Source organism: Canis lupus, chromosome 29 (genome assembly GCF_048164855.1).
Source record: "Canis lupus baileyi chromosome 29, mCanLup2.hap1, whole genome shotgun sequence".
Classification (NCBI taxonomy): Eukaryota; Metazoa; Chordata; class Mammalia; order Carnivora; family Canidae; genus Canis; species Canis lupus.
The window spans coordinates 5,518,953-5,534,394 of NC_132866.1; the positions used below are offsets into that span (position 1 = coordinate 5,518,953).

The following is a 15,442-nucleotide window of genomic DNA, read 5'->3' on the forward strand; positions in this document are numbered from 1 at the left end:
TCTTTTGGAGACACACCTGATTAGGTCAAACCCCCCCCACCCCCCCCAGTATCATCTTCCTTTGATTCACTCAAAATCAACTGATTGGCAACCTTAATTATACAGGCAAAACCCTCTCTCCATATCATATAATTTAATTGTGGAAGTGAGAGCCCGTTGTACTCACAGGCTCTGGGACGTGTGTACCAAGGGGTGGGAATCCTGGGAGCTGTTTTAACATTCTGCCTAAACTTTATTTCAAATTTTTGTATCTGAGCAGAAAAGGAAATAGAAGGAGGTGTTGGAATTGAAGGCACATAGGTTTGGAGCCTCTGTCTAGGAGGTCCATGAAGGAAGGTGCCCTTAAGGTCCTCTGGCTTACCACTGTGACCCAACACCAGGTCACCTTCAAGAACATTGTGGCATGGGGCATCTGGCTGGCTCAGTTGGTTAAATGTCTGCCTTTGGCTCAGGCCATAATCTCAAGGTCCTGGGATCGAGCCCCACGTCAGGTTCCCTGCTTAGCAAGGAATCTGCTTCACCCTCTCCCTCTGCCACTCTCTCTCTCTCTCTCTCTCTCTCTCAAATAAATAAATAAAATCTTAAAAAAAAACAACATTGTGGGACACGTGTGAATAGATGCATTCATGGATGAATGGATAAACAAAAAAGTGCACAAAGTATGTTTGAAATGAAAATCTGGGGCCAGAGTAGGTGATGGTTGAAGACTGTGCATGCGAGGGATCTGACTCTGAGTCCATGCTCATGTTAGGCTCCCCATGGATCCACTCATTTGCAGTGATCGACAGATACACCTTGGCTTTAGGTAGCCCAAGTGAAGGTCCAAAATGGAGGTCCCTTGTTTCATTACCCTTTTCATTAATCAAATTCCAAATAGAGAAATTATTTAATTTTTTCTCTAGGTTCTAATTTATATCCCTTCTCCATCCAGAAAGGACTTCAAGACAGCTCTAAAAATAAGCATTCTTGGAAGACATCCAGAATTTAGGAATAATAATTTGTCAGAGAAACAAATAGGGCTGAAGACAAATGGGGGAATTATTTTCTTAAAGTAGACAACAAATTGCTTGCCAATTTCTATTGAAGACAAGGAGCATCTTCCCAGCAGAGCAGCCCGAAGCTGGCGGTGAGTGGGTTAGCCCTAAGCGGCTACTCTCTGCTAGGGCTCAGATGCCTCTGATCCAGCCCTCTGGTCACAGAAAGTTCATGAAACCCATTATTTTAGCTGCACTCCTCGCTAATGAGTTCTGGATGCTGCTGGCTTCTCAACACTTGGTTCTGGGGTAGTAGCTATACTTTGCTAGTAGTGTTGGAGGACACCTGTTAGAGGCGGTGGTGAGCTGGGCCGCGTGTGCCAGAGGGATGGGGTCTCGGTTGATGGATATGCAAGGAGGGGCCCAGGGGCATATGGGAGACGCAATGTGCTCAGAGCTTTGTTGTTTGCTGCTCACCGTTGATGTGATATTCAGGAAAGAAGCTTTGTCATTCTTCCAGGAGGTGTGTGCCACTGTGCTAGCTGTCAGACACACAGGAAACAAAAATATGAAGACTTTCTATGACAGAGTTCCGCAATAAATGGCCACATCCTCAGTTTTGATTATGCAACACGTGGGGACCAGGGCAAAAGCGACATGTGCTTCTTGTGTTAGAACAGCAGGGAGAAATAGTTGTTCAAGGCACTAAAGTAGGTCTTTTTTCCTTCCTTTTATTGTCTCTCTTTGGGTTTGTCCTGTTGGTTTTTAATGGGTTCTTTAACATTGGTTTAAGCAAAGACAAATTTAGATTTTAAATTATTACCATGAATTTTGACGTTCATCTTTAAACTGCGTAATGCCATTTTAACACGAATATAAGAGCATTCGACTCATAGGTGGAATCACTGAAATGATGCGGCTTTTATTTGTACTGATGCTATACATGCATATCTGTATCTCATTCTCACTGGAACAATGGAAACACTGCAAAAATCAACTCTAACTTTTATTTGACATAATATTCGACCAATGCTCTGTACCTTCAGTTTCCTGCTGGGTGAGGAAGGGCTAAGATAAAAGGGAGCTCTGGGGGTCCTCTCTCTCCCTTTCTCCTTCTCCTTCTGAGCTGTCATTTGCAGCATAAGCAGGTGGCCAACACAGGGACGTAACATGAGGAAGAAAGTCTGTGATAGGGTTGCTTGGTCACTCGTGTTTCCCAGAAATCTGCCTTCTTTCTGTAAGTAAGTAAGTCTGTTTCCGGGGGGAGCACGGGCCCCTTGGGGCTGTCAGCACTCGGCGTACTTGATCCTAGATGTGATTCGCTTACCTCATATTCTCTTTGAGTCTTGCTGAACTTCCACGTGTGGTAGGCTCACCAGGTTGGTAGGTAGGCTTCCACCAGGTGGGCTCACCTCAGCGAGGGGCCACTGAGGACCATCTGTGATGGGCAGTGAGGAAATCAGCAAACACACACCTTGCCCCGTCCTCTGCTTACAGTACCCCCACTATCCTCTTGGGATTTCATTTACAAAACACAAGTTCAGAGATAAAAATATTTTATAATTCAAGATGGTGACACAAAAGCACTGGCTGCAGAAGGAAAAAAAATGGATAAATTAGACTTGGTCAGCATGAAAACCTTGTGTGCATCAGAGGACATTATTAGCACAGCACAAGGAAATCCCACCTACTACCTGGGTGAGCCTGGATGGAGTTATGCTGGGTGAAATAAGCCGGTTATGACAAGACAGATGATGACGGACTCCACTTTGACGACGTACCTGGAGTAGTTAAATTCTCTGAGATGGGGAGTAGACTGGTGCCTTTCAGGGCTGTGGGGCGGTGGGTAGAATAGGAAACTAGTGTTTAACGGTACAGCGTTGCAGCCTGTGGGGCTGGAAAAGCTCTGGAGACAGATAGTGGTGATGATCGCGTGACATGATGAATGTACTTAGTGTTACTTACTGAATTATGTGCTTAAAATGCTAAATTTTATGCTATGTATATTTTACCATAATTAAAAGAACTTCAAGATGGTGACATGAAACCCATATGTGGCCCTTTGCAGTACAGGCTCCCGTGCCACTGCCTGGGTCTCATGCCTGTGAAGCTGGTCCTGCGCTAACTCATGTTTGTAAGTGCGTAGGACGATTCTCTTTCACAACAGGAGGAGATCTCTGAGGTCAGGGTCCCTGTCTCATTTCTCTCACTAACCCTGTGTTGAATTGAAACTCCGAGCTAAACTGGAGCTTGTGCACGATACATTTAAAAAATGCAGGCTTATGTACGATTTACATATATTAATATTCATACATTGTATAAGTATACAGTTCATTTTGTTTTGACAAATGCATACAGTGGTGTAACCAGCACCAAATCACGATGTAGGGCATATCTACCACCCAGAAAGTTCCCTGGTGCCTTTTGTACCCAACACCTTCCCTCAGCTCTGCCCCTGGCAACTGCTGATCTGCTTTCTGCCACTTAACTTTTACCTGGTCTGGCATGTTTTTAACTGAAATCATGCAATATGCAGGGGTGTGTGTGTATGTGTGTGACTGTAATAAGTTTTCATTACAACTTCTGGCTTCTTAATTAAACGGATCATGTTCTGTTGGGGTGGCAGAGAGGTGAGGGTCCCTGATTCCAGTACATGTAGATTTTTATTCTAAGTCCACACTTTCTTTCAATTCTGGCTTTGCGTGAACTCTTACCTTCCCCAGGATCAGTTGCTTTATATACAAAATGGAGTTAATAAGAATCCCTTCCCTTCACCCAGTGCATTTTCGGGGGTTGAATAAGGTGATGTACGAAAAGTGCTCAGGGCAGAGCTTGGCTCAAAGCAATAGCTCAGTAATGCTTAACTGTTTATCATCCTATTACTGATACCATCATTAATAAGAATTCTAAGAATGGCATGTCCTTGTCTCTCAAATGGCAGCACCACGGTACCTTCCTTCTCATGTTGCCATGGAGATTATTTAATGTCCGTTTAGCATTTTGTATGGTGCCTAGCACTTGGTAAGCAATCTGTAGTGTAGCTGTTGATATTCCATTCTGAAGCCATCAAGGACCCTGTTTTGCTATTCCTCACTAAGTAAAAGTCATCACCTTCTCTAATTGTGAGAAGATGTGAAAGGGCTCCATTTAGATTGCTTTCTGCCAGTCTAGGTTAAAAAAAAAAAAAAAAGTTGCAAACAGCAGCCACCAGTGTGAAATAGTAAAGGCCTTTCTCCCACGGGCCCAGGGGATGAGTTCCATGTGAACAGGTGAGCCAAAGAACAGGAAATACCCTAGTCCTTTTTTTTTTTTTTTGTCTCTATTCTTTGGAAAGAAATAAAAATGACAGCAATTGAGTTAAAAGTTGTACAGTTGAGTAGGCGATTGAACTGTCAGAACTTCCTGAGGTGTTCCGAGTCAGGGTAGCTTCACTGTAGTGGATTCGGAAATACTTGAAGCCGCTTGGGAGAGTAGCCCGTGACAGGGAACAATTCCTGGGAAGAGAGGTTTCCACCTGGTACAAGAAATGGATTCAGCTTCTGGAATCATCAGCTCGCATTTTAAAGCAAGGAGAGAAGGTTGCAAATGATAGGAAACATAATAGAACATGCTGAAAGGAATACTTAAGGAATCAGGGGAAATCCACCTCTTTGATATACAAAATAGTTCAGCTAAATTTGACTTTGTAACTGGGTAATTAACATGCCTGTGTTATGGTGTTATGTCCCCCCACCCCCTGCCCACGCCTGATGTTGGCATAGAAATCTCCAGCCAAGCTCTTCATCCTCATCATCACTGTTCTCATTTATCCGTGCAAACACACAGGGGCTGAAGTCACCCTGGCGGGAAAACGGAGGGTGAACTCTCCATGGACCACTTCTTGTTAGGCAGCCAGGGAGGCTGCTTCCCGTGAGTCTCACAAGAGGAGGGAGGATGAAAATAACGGATCCTCCTTCCATGCTGATTTGCCTTATTTTCAAACCAGAACCCCACCAGACACCACTCTTGACGACACAAGTGAAGGAGAAGCAAGGAGAGACTGAGGCATCTTCCTGCAGATCCTAACAAGGGAACAATCCCCACCCCCCCATTTCAATCAGATAAGGGATATTATCTCCATAATAAAAGGCAATTGAGAATCTAAATGAAAAATCTAATGCTTTTCATGCTGATTTATTTTAGATTAGAAAAAGTTAAAGCAGATGTAAACATGGAGAGATGAAGCATGAAGAGGGAATCATGGCAGAGTGATAAATCTCAGTTTTGAGTTATTATAGGTGCAGGGTTGCATTAACCAGAAAATACACTGTTGATCCAAAAACTGCTCTGACATTAATTATTGTTGCAGAAGAGAATTCAGAAGATTGAATATAAACATGCAATGCTGGCAAAGATCAATCATGCATCCAGATTAGCCATGGAGAGTGTATTCCCGCCCCTGAAGAGAAGAGGCTGTGTTAACCCGTTGGCAGGCCATGCTGGAGCCCTCCCTGTGACGTGCTATCTGCCTTCTAGCGGGACCTTCAATATCCCCTGGGGAGAAGACACCGGATGCAGAAAAGAAATGGCCCTCTTTTTTTTTTGGACCCCAACAATGTCTACCATCATTGTAAAGAGAAGACTTGGCCAAAAATCCACCCTTGGTCTTTGGTCCTTGAGATATAAATAGACTTGTAATCTCTCCTCTGTTTTCTCTGTAGACCATGCACACGTCCAGGCAAGGCAGAGTGAAGAGGTACTAGAGGCAGGGATCTGCGTAGACTTAGAAGTTCCCAGCTGTTTGCTCTTCTCTCTCCTTTCTCTTCACTTGGTCCCTGTTTTACTTGCTCAATGCTTTACAAAGCCCTGACCACCGCTGAACACACACACTCATGCAGGGGCACACACACACATGTACTAATATGGGGAATGCTGAGAGCACTGTGTTCTAGTTGGAGAGGATCCTGGCTCTGGCATTTAGTAGCTCTGTGACCTAGAGCAAATTCCTGAATCTCTCCCTGCCCCCGTGTCCATAACCACAAAATGCAGAGATACTGGCTGCCTTGTGGGAACTGGATGAGAGGATCTATGGAAAACTCGAACCCAGGGACTGGCAAGTTTATTAAACGTCTGTTGTACGGAGACCACAGTTCTCCATCCAGAGCTCTTGGGGCCAAATGTGATTCAACGATGATTTCTTAATTTTATTTCAGAAAGGTAACACTGCACAACATTTCTAGCAGGATCTAATCACCCTGTAATTAAGCTCACTGATGTTTTTGCAATAAAATGTATGAATATTCACACTAAATGGAATAAATTAATATTATAAATAGCCTCAGGTTAGTTCAGGGAAGGTCTGACTGTCAGATTAGTTTTCTACAAATTCACAGAAAAAAAAAACCCTCTTGGGTTTCAGAGCTTTATGGATTTTACAGTTGCAGGTAAAGGATTATGGATCTATTGTAAGAACTCTGATATCTTGAAGGGAGAGTCGGTAAACAACAAAAACAGCAAAAACAGTAGCATATTTGCTCATTAAGGTCCAGCCATTATGGCAGGGCTTGGGAGGATCAAGTGGGAGAATGTGAGAGTTGCTTTGAAAAGCGTTTAGTCTTCTGTAAATGGATGGTTCTAGTATTACTGTACCAGAGATGTTCAGATCTCGCTAGTGCTCAGCTTCCGGCTCTTGATAGAACTCACAGGATCATTTTATTGTCAATGTTATCAGCATCCTAGCTGGTGCCAGGCTTGACCGTGGAGTTTCTGCTGGTAGTGGTGGAACCTATAAGGTAGCAAGTGGTGAGAGGGTGTGGAAGGAATGCCAGCCTGGAGTCAGGAGGGCTGGTGCAGGTGTAAAAGCCCCATTTTCTTGCCCATGGGCCCTGATGTCTCTCCCACTCTCAGGACCTTTGTTTCTTTATACAATCAGAACTGTATGTGTTCTGGCCACCTCTTAGGGACTTTGGGGAGTCAAAAGGAGGTAATGTGTATAAAAGAACTGTGCAAACTGGAACATTCCCTGTGATTCTGAGGTGTCATGATTCTTTTCATGTCCTTGATTCTAATCATAGTGTTCTGTTCTCAAGGACTGATCTTGATCCCGATTGCCTTGATTCCAACATGGGCTTCTTCACTTGCTTTACTAGGTTTGTGTGACTTTGAGAAAATTACTTAGCCTCTCTGTGCCTCAATTTCCACCTCTGTAAAATGGAAATGATCAAGCTATTTCTCCCACAGAGTTGTTGTAGGATCCAGTGAGGTTACTGTGTTCATGCAGTGAGGCCTCGGTGGTATCTCCTTGTGTCATCCCAAGCTTGATGCAGGCTGAGGAGCTTCTGGGAACAGAGCTGGAAAATGGGGTCTAAATCTAACCTCCACCATGTGACTTAGGTCAGTTACTGTGGCCGTTCATTAAATAATATGGCCGTTCATTAAGAACTAATGGCTTCAGAGACCTAAGGGAGACAAAGTCTTGAAAGGGGTGAGACAGGAGCTACCTAATGATCACACAAGAAATAGCTCAGTGCTGATAAATGTCTCCCAGTGGAGACACTCCCAGGTCTTAACTAATAAGACCTTTAGCAATATCTTTTGTTTATTAGGGAACATGATCTGTGTGCAGAAAGAGCGCCATATATATTGAGTTTTGTATACTTTTTCCATTCTTTCTTTCCATAAAACCTTTTTTTTTCCTCAGTGGAAATCATAGTAGACATCCACTGATATCACGTGGCGCATCATCACACGCATGTGCTCATGTGCTATCACAGTCCTTTCACCCACTCCTGTCATTCAGTACATGCTTTCAAAGACAAATTAGGGACTCAGTGCTGTTATAGATGTTACAACCAAAGCAATGAATAAAGAATTTGCTGTGTGCAGCTCACATTCTAGGGGGAGGACATGGAAAACAGGTCACCAAATATATTACACCCAGCAAACAAGGAACAGAAGGAAACTACCTCAAAAACATAGAAGCTACATAATGAAAAACCCACTGTGAGCATCATACTTGCTGGTAAAAGACTGAGAGCTTTTCCTCTAAGATCAGGAACAAGACAAGGATGACTGCTTTCACCATTTCTGTTCAACACCATAGTGGAAGTCCCAGCCAGACCAACTAGGCACAGAAAAGAAATAAAAGGCATCAAACCATAAAGAAAGAAGTAAAATCATCTCTATGTGTAGATGATATGATCTAATATGCAGAAAGCCCTAGAAGATCCCACAGAAATAGTGTTAGAACTAATAAACGAATTTGGCAAAATAACAAGATGAAGAGGCAGTAACACAAAAACCGGTTACATTTCTCTACACTGATAGTGAACAATCTGAAAAGGAAATTATGAAAACAGTTCAATTTACAGTTGAAATAAAAAGAATGAAATACTTAGGAATTAACCAAGGGGGTAAAAGACATATACAATACAATAAAAGCTACAAACTGTTGCTGAAATAAATTAAGGAAGGCATAAACAACTGGAAACACATCCCATGTTCATGGATCAGGTAACTTAGTATTGTTAAGATATCGATACTACCCAAAATGATCTATAAGGTCAGTGCAATCCCTGTGAAAATCTCAATGACTTTTTTTTCAGAAATAAGAAAACCCATTATAAAATCCATATATAATCCCAAGGGATCAAAAAAAAAATCTCAAGGGATCCCAAATAGCCAAACCAATCCAGGAAAAGAACAAGGCTGGCAGGTTCATTCTTCCTGACTTTATTTATTTATTTTTCTTCCTGACTTTAAAGCTTACTATAAAGCTACAGTAATCAAAACAGTGTGGTACTGGTATAAAGACCAAAAATAGACCCATAAAATAGAATAAGCCTGCTCATAAATGGTCAAATGACTTTTGACAAGCCATTCAATAGGGGAAGGGCAGTCTGATCAACAAATGGTGTTGAGAAGACTGGATATCCATATACAAAGGAATTCAGTTGGATCCTTGTCTAATATTCTCACGGATCCAAGACCAAAGACTATGAAAAGACCTAGAGCAAAGAAGAAGAAGACCTAGAGCAAAAGCTTCATGACAGCTAATTTAGCAGTGACTCCTTGGATATGACACTAGAAGCACAGGCAACAAGAGAAAAAATAGACAAATTTGACCTCATGAAAAGTTTTTAAAATTATGCATACTGGTGAATCACTAAATTCTACTTCTGAAACTAATAATGCAATATATGTTAACTAAGTTAAATTTAAATAAAAATTAAAAAAATATGCATCAAAAGGCAGTATCAATGGAGAGAAAGGCCAATGTACAGAAAGGAAGGAAATACTTGCAAATTGGTTTATCTGATAAGGAATTAATGACCAGAATATACAGAGAAACAAAACTTAAGAACAAATAAACAAGGTAGAGGACTTGAAATATTTCTCCAAAGCAGATGTATAATAAGCCTATGGAAAGATGCTTCACATCATGAATAAGTAGGGGAATGCAAATCACACTATAGTGAGATACATCTCATATCCATTAGGATAGTTATTATTTAAAAAAAAACATAAAATAACAAATGTTGGTGGGGATGTGGAAAAAGGGAAACATTTGTGCAGTGCTGGTGGAAATGCAAAAATGGTAAAGCCTCTTAGGAAAACTGTGTGAAGGGTCCTCAAAAAATTAAAAAATAGAATTATTGGGGGGCACCATGATGGCTCAGTCGGTTGAGAGCCTGACTCTTGATTTTGGCGTAGGTCATGATTTCAGGGTCCTGACATGGAGCCCTGTGTTGGGCTTTGTGCTCAGTGTGGAGTCTGCTTGGGATTCTCTCTCTCTCTCTCCCTCTGCCCCTCCCCCTGCTCTCTCTCTTTCTGTCTCTCAAATAAATAGATAAATATTTAAAAAAATAGAATTCCTCTATGGTCCAGCAATTCCATGTTTGGGCATATACACCAAAGAACTGAAAGCAGGAGCTCAAAGAGATGTTTGTACATGCATTTCGTGGCAATAACTATTCACACTAGCCAAAACGAGGAACAAGGGGAAGGGGAGAGAGTTGTTAATGGGTACAGGGTTTCAGTTCTACAAGATGAAAAGAATTACGGAGGAGAGTGGTGATGGCTTGTGCATCACTGTGGACGTGTCGAATGCCACTGAACTGTACGCTTGAAAAATGATCACGATGGCAAATTTTACATTAAATATATTTTACTGTAATAAAAAAAGTTATAAAATGAATATACAGTGCAAGGTAGGCTTGGTAAAACACAGTTGCAAAGTGTCGCATGTTCCGAAGGCAGTGACGAAGTTTGGCGCATGGTCAGGACTCCAGGCACGGCTCTAATTCAACGTGTACACAGGCCTGAGCTATAACACACAAGTGAACATTACGCGCTAAATCTCCTTGTTCAAAAATCCCCAAAACTTCCCCATCACCTAGGAAATAATATCCACATTAGCATGGCATTGAAGCCTGCCCGTGGCACGCGGTCGTGGGCTGTAGCTGTGGAGACTGCAGCTCGGACCATGAACATTGTTACGATGTTAACGGATGCATCGACACTTGGCGCTGGCCTCCCGAGCTATTCCCCGGTGGTGGATATTTCAGAAACCTCTGATGTTTTGCCATGATGAACCACGCCACAAAAACATCTCTGTGGATACAGCTTTAAGTCCATTTTGAATGACTCATGAGAGACACAGAGAGCGAGGCAGAGACACTGGCAGAGGGAGAAGCATGCTCCCTGCAGGGAGCCCGACCTGGGACTTGATCCCGGGCATCCAGGATCATGCCCTGGGCTGAAGGCAGATGCTTAACCACTGAGCCACACAGGCGTCCCTCGATTTGGGATTTAAATCATTTCCTGTCCTACATCCAATGCTGCTGCACCTGTATTTCCTTCCTGAAAGTGTTCCATGGGTTACCTGGTATTCCTGTGACGTGTCCGTTGTGAGAATTAATAGGTCATGTTGTGCATAGGACGCAACGGAGGAGGGCTCGGAGCAGAGAAGCCCAGGGAGTGGCCAAACGTGGTGTGTGACTCCCCAGATCTTAGCCCCACCCTGCTCTGGGTTCCCCCCACTTTTCTCTGTCCCCAGTTTGGTTGCCCAGATGCTGGGGATGAGAAGGGCCAGGGTGGGGATTGAACTCTGTGAAGCCTGACTCAGCCTGGGTGGGACCAAGAAGTGAGCAGAGATGCAGAATTGGGGCTGGCATCGCCGCTTCCAATCACGCTGCGCTTACAGCAAGAGGCCGGAAAAGTTACTCGTCAGCTTTAGGGGACAGTTGTGAGGAGGGATGGCGGGCACGGGGCAGACCCAGTGTGGACCCTGTTTATAAATTCATAAATCCAAACCAAAAGTCTCACCTATAGCAAACCACTTGCGGAATAAACTCACAAAACCAACCTTTGCCTTTTGGCGGGGGAAGTCAGCGTCACAATCCTACTTGCAGACAGCAGAACGCTTTTGTATGTATTAATCTTATTTTCATTGGGCCTTGAAGGCTGATTCCTGAAATTTGATTGCTTGTGGTTAATCAATTTATCAATAGTTATTGCATGTCCAATTTTAGCCTCACACCCATTCAACATCATGATGGGATGGAAAAGAAATATTAGATGTGGTTCTTTTTGCTCTACTAGCAAAATCCATGTTAGCTGATTATGGTTTTTCTCCCTCTCCTCCTCCTCCTTGTGCATGTTGAAATCATCAGAAACCTACCCTTTATTCGTTTGCAGAGTTAACGCAGGAGAAAATGGAAATAAGTCTTCATTAAAACCCAGAGTTCTTTCTTGGGAGATTGGAGAGATTCTAGGGATGTTTCTTGATTCTTTAGAAATAATAATGCGCATTATTGAAGATTATATATCTGGCAAATAAAAATATAAAACTGGGAAGGTTTCTGTTTATCTTCCAGATCCACAGTCGGCTCTTCTCGTCCCCCAAAGATCATTCCGCTTGGGAAAGAAACGAAGGTCTTTCACACGCAGGTAAAGAGCTGGGCTCTGACCGGGTGGCGTTCCCGCTCAAGCCTTTATTTACTATCTCTCTCCTTTATTTTTATTAATAATGAAATGTTCTTTGGAGCCTCATCTCCTTGCAACCCCAAGATGATAGCTCAGTGGCTCTGACAAGATTTGAAGCTGATTTGAATTTCTAAACACCCAGGCTTTTAGGTTGGCAGTCTCCGAGAAAAGCAAACAATGCAGAAGAAATATTGGTAGTGCATTCAGGACCCGAGATTACTGCAGATTGCAGGGGTTTGGGCCAGCGTGGTGCAGGTTCCTCCAGGAATGAGTAATGGGGCGAATATGGAATATTCTCGCAACAGAGCAGGGACAGTTTAAGTATAGGCATGTATAAATCATTTGTGGTGAAGCTTCAATTCACAGCCCCTATACTGGAACAACACCAGGTGAGTTGGTTACAGTTCAGAACTTTTATTAAGTTCGTTAATATAAGTGGTGTGGAAACAAGCTTGTCCCCCCACCTCCCTCCGTCCCTGGGCCGTGAGAGAAGTCAGGTGGGTTTAGGTCACATTCTCTGATGGTGCTACACTAAGACTACAAGGTTAACAGAGCATTTCAATTCAGAGACTATAACTTCTGAATAATAACTTCTAAAAGCGTGTGTTCATGTAGCACATTTTCTTTTTAATCCTCATGTTAATTTTAATTTGTAAATGTGACAGGTGAATTGGTATCTATGAAAAATATTTTATGCATATACGTGCGTGCATGCGTGTGATTACACACATACACATTTATAGCTTTTCTCTTCCTTAACCCTGACCCGTATCAAAGGTATCAGGGGCCTGAATTCTCCTCCGTAACCAACACAGTCAACTCAAGACAAATATATTATTTGAGTGAAGCTTTCCTAGTTAATCCTTCCTGGATTCCCAAAGCATGGTTTATAGCTTACTCTTTAATGGTGGCAGATATTTAGTTTGGATCCTTTAAAAACTGAGCCCAGAAATTGCTTGTGGTGAGAACATGAATCCACTGACAGGCGCTTCTAGTGGCATAAACGGCAGGCTCATGAGCACGTCTGGCCACCTGCTTCCCACAGGGGGCTTGGGGACGTTGAGGAGAATGCCGTGTTTTCCTCAGAGCGCTCAGAGGTAGTGGGGAGAACAGTCTGGCCCGGGTGACCTAGATGTAGACCCATCAGTCTGCTTTTTTTGTAGGACGAGCTTAGCTCAAAATGGGCCTAATCGGGCACTCCTACAGTGGATGCTGGCTCGTGAGGTACTTAGCCGTTTAATGACTTAGAAACCTTGCACATGCTGGCCCAGAGGCCACAGGTTAATGGTCCAGGCTATAGGGAATGTGCCCAAGCAAGCCTGGGCGGGGAGGAGATACAGCTACCCTGGCTCTCTCCCCCTCTCTCTCCCTCCCTCGTCTATTCTTTCTTTTTAAATCTGTATTTTCCAAGTTCTAATTATGGAAGGATACTTTAGAGATAGTCTTAAACCTTGCGCATTCTTATAGAAAGCAAGCAGCTATTAAAGAAAGAAATCGTTTGTAAGGCTTCTTAAAGAGCGTAAGGCAGCTTTTATTCAGGGAGACCACTCCTTTGGGGTCTTCGAGGAGGAAAGAGAGTCCAAGCTCAACTGTGAATATAAGGAAACGTAGGAATTCACAGTCAAGAAGCAGGGTGGGGGTCAGTGGATGGAAATTTTCTAAGAGGTCAGGGGGCTAAATTGACTTGACGGGTAGGGGATGGGGGATTTGATCACATATCAAGGGTGGGGGATTTTTTTCTAATGGAACCAGCAGGACTCTTTCTAAAGCTGGACTAAATAGGCCAAAGACGGAGCTCAAGGGTGAGGTCTTGGTACATCAACTTCTCAGAGAAGCCTGACTCTGGTTTGATCAAGGAGAGTCTCTGTCAGAGTCAGGACCTAAGTGGGCACCGTGCTCTCCTGGAAGGCCGACTCTCCCGGGGGCTGTCCAGGCTCCATGCGTCTCCCAGAAGGGTCATTCCCATCTCTTAAAGAGAAATGGCACCGTCAACTCCTCTGCAATGGCGAGACAGGTGAGCTACTGCGGTAGAGAAGGGAAACCCCAGTGGAGAACTGGGCTCAACTCTGAATGCAGCCAGCGCAGCCAATGTAGCCAGGGCATCTGTAGCCAGCGGTGGGGTGGGGGCATCTGTAGTAGGGTGGGGGACTGGGTGCATACAACATTACCAAAAAAGAACTTGATTAGATGTCAAGGTAGGGGAGAGTCTTGTGAAACCGGCTCAGCAGCATTCTCTCTCTAAATCTGGGCTCAATGGGATTCTTTGCTAAAACTGGGCTTGGCAGGCCACCACCAGCAGGGCCAGGACAGGGGGTCAGGATGAGCCACCAGGTTGCAGAAAGCACAGGAACGAAGGGGACTCTGTGGGCTCCAGCAGTGAGGACGTGGGTCTCGCCAAGAGCTACCATGACAGGGTTTGGTGTCTGTCAATTCACTTCCTCAGGCTCCATCGTGATTCGATCATCACAGGTCAGGAAGCAAGGTCAAATATTAGAAACGTGGCTTCTGGGATCCCTGGGTGGCGCAGCGGTTTAGCGCCTGCCTTTGGCCCAGGGCGCAATCCTGGAGACCCGGAATCGAATCCCACGTCAGGTTCCCGGTGCATGGAGCCTGCTTCTCCCTCTGCCTGTGTCTCTGCCTCTCTCTCTCTCTCTCTGTGTGTGACTATCATAAATAAATAAAAATTAAAAAAAAAAGAAACGTGGCTTCTTAGCGTGTAATCCTGTGCACACCTGGCTAGCAGGGCAATTCTTCCAGAAGGAGTCCACGGGCTCGGCAGAGGTCAGCTCATAGAATCTCAAGTTTGGGCAGGGCCCGAGGGTCATTTCGTCCAGTTTCGTCCAGTTTCCTTCTGCTGTCTGATGTCTGAAACCCTCCGCCTCCTTCCTGTGCAAAAGCGGGGAAGCCTCTCAGAGCAGGCTGACCACATAGAGTCCCACGGACAGGGGGCTCGCTCTCAGGAGGTAACTCATGATGTGCTCACACAGCGGGAACTGTTAGAAATCCTTTAGATTGTATTGAGCCAAACTAAAATAAGTTACTTATTTTCTTTTAATCTGGTTTGAGGAGGCAAAGAGTCCTCATTAAATACTGAGTTGTTAGAATGCACGATCTGATGTATGTTCTAGAAAGACTCCTGTATCCTGTTCCAGGCAGGAGGTGATGGGGGTTTCATCTAGGGCAGGAGTGACTCCAGTGCTTGAGTCACTGGAGCCCTGGGTAATGACCGAATTATTTGCAGTAAGAGGAAGTTTTTTTTTTTTTTTTTTTTTAAAGATTTTATTTATCTATTCATGAGAGACACACAGAGAGAGGCAGAGACATAGGCAGAGGGGGAAGCAGGCTCCATGTGGGAACCTGATGTGGGGACCTGATCTGGAGACCCTAGGATCACACCCTGAGCCAAAGGCAGATGCTCAACCACTGAGCCACCCAGATGCCCCAGTAAGGGGGAGGCTTAAGATGTTTCTTGGGTAGACAGTGTTGCTGTTAGTGGGGTAGGG

General features: G+C 44.0%; 1 protein-coding gene and 1 long non-coding RNA gene across 22 annotated transcripts in view; one reads left to right on the forward strand and one right to left on the reverse strand.

The window, feature by feature from the left end:
• Positions 1–15,442, forward strand: part of C29H10orf90 (chromosome 29 C10orf90 homolog) — a 214,542-nt gene that overhangs the window by 19,005 nt on the left and 180,095 nt on the right. For 15 of the 19 annotated variants that reach the window (XR_012020427.1, XR_012020423.1, XR_012020419.1 and 12 more), the window contains exon 2: positions 11,831–11,903. The exons of 2 other annotated variants lie outside the window; for them this stretch is intronic. Coding sequence is in view for 8 of the 17 variants with exons in the window: in XM_072804902.1 (XP_072661003.1) it covers positions 11,831–11,903 (73 nt within the window). In the remaining 9 variants the exon portion in view is untranslated. Of the gene's footprint in view, positions 1–7,031; positions 7,103–11,830; positions 11,904–15,442 lie in introns of those variants that run through there. 2 more of the 19 variants (XR_012020424.1, XR_012020426.1) reach the window with 2 other exon arrangements.
• LOC140620704 (uncharacterized) lies at positions 1,022–6,983 on the reverse strand. 3 transcript variants are annotated; one of them, XR_012020430.1, is made up of 4 exons: positions 6,603–6,982; positions 2,302–2,412; positions 2,015–2,209; positions 1,022–1,516 (listed from the first exon to the last, which is right to left on the reverse strand). It is a non-coding gene; the product is annotated as an uncharacterized lncRNA (long non-coding RNA). The 3 variants fall into 3 exon arrangements; XR_012020431.1 differs by lacking the exon at positions 1,022–1,516 and adding an exon at positions 2,669–2,806 and having other exon boundaries at positions 1,861–2,209; positions 6,603–6,983; XR_012020429.1 differs by lacking the exon at positions 1,022–1,516 and having other exon boundaries at positions 1,866–2,209; positions 6,603–6,981.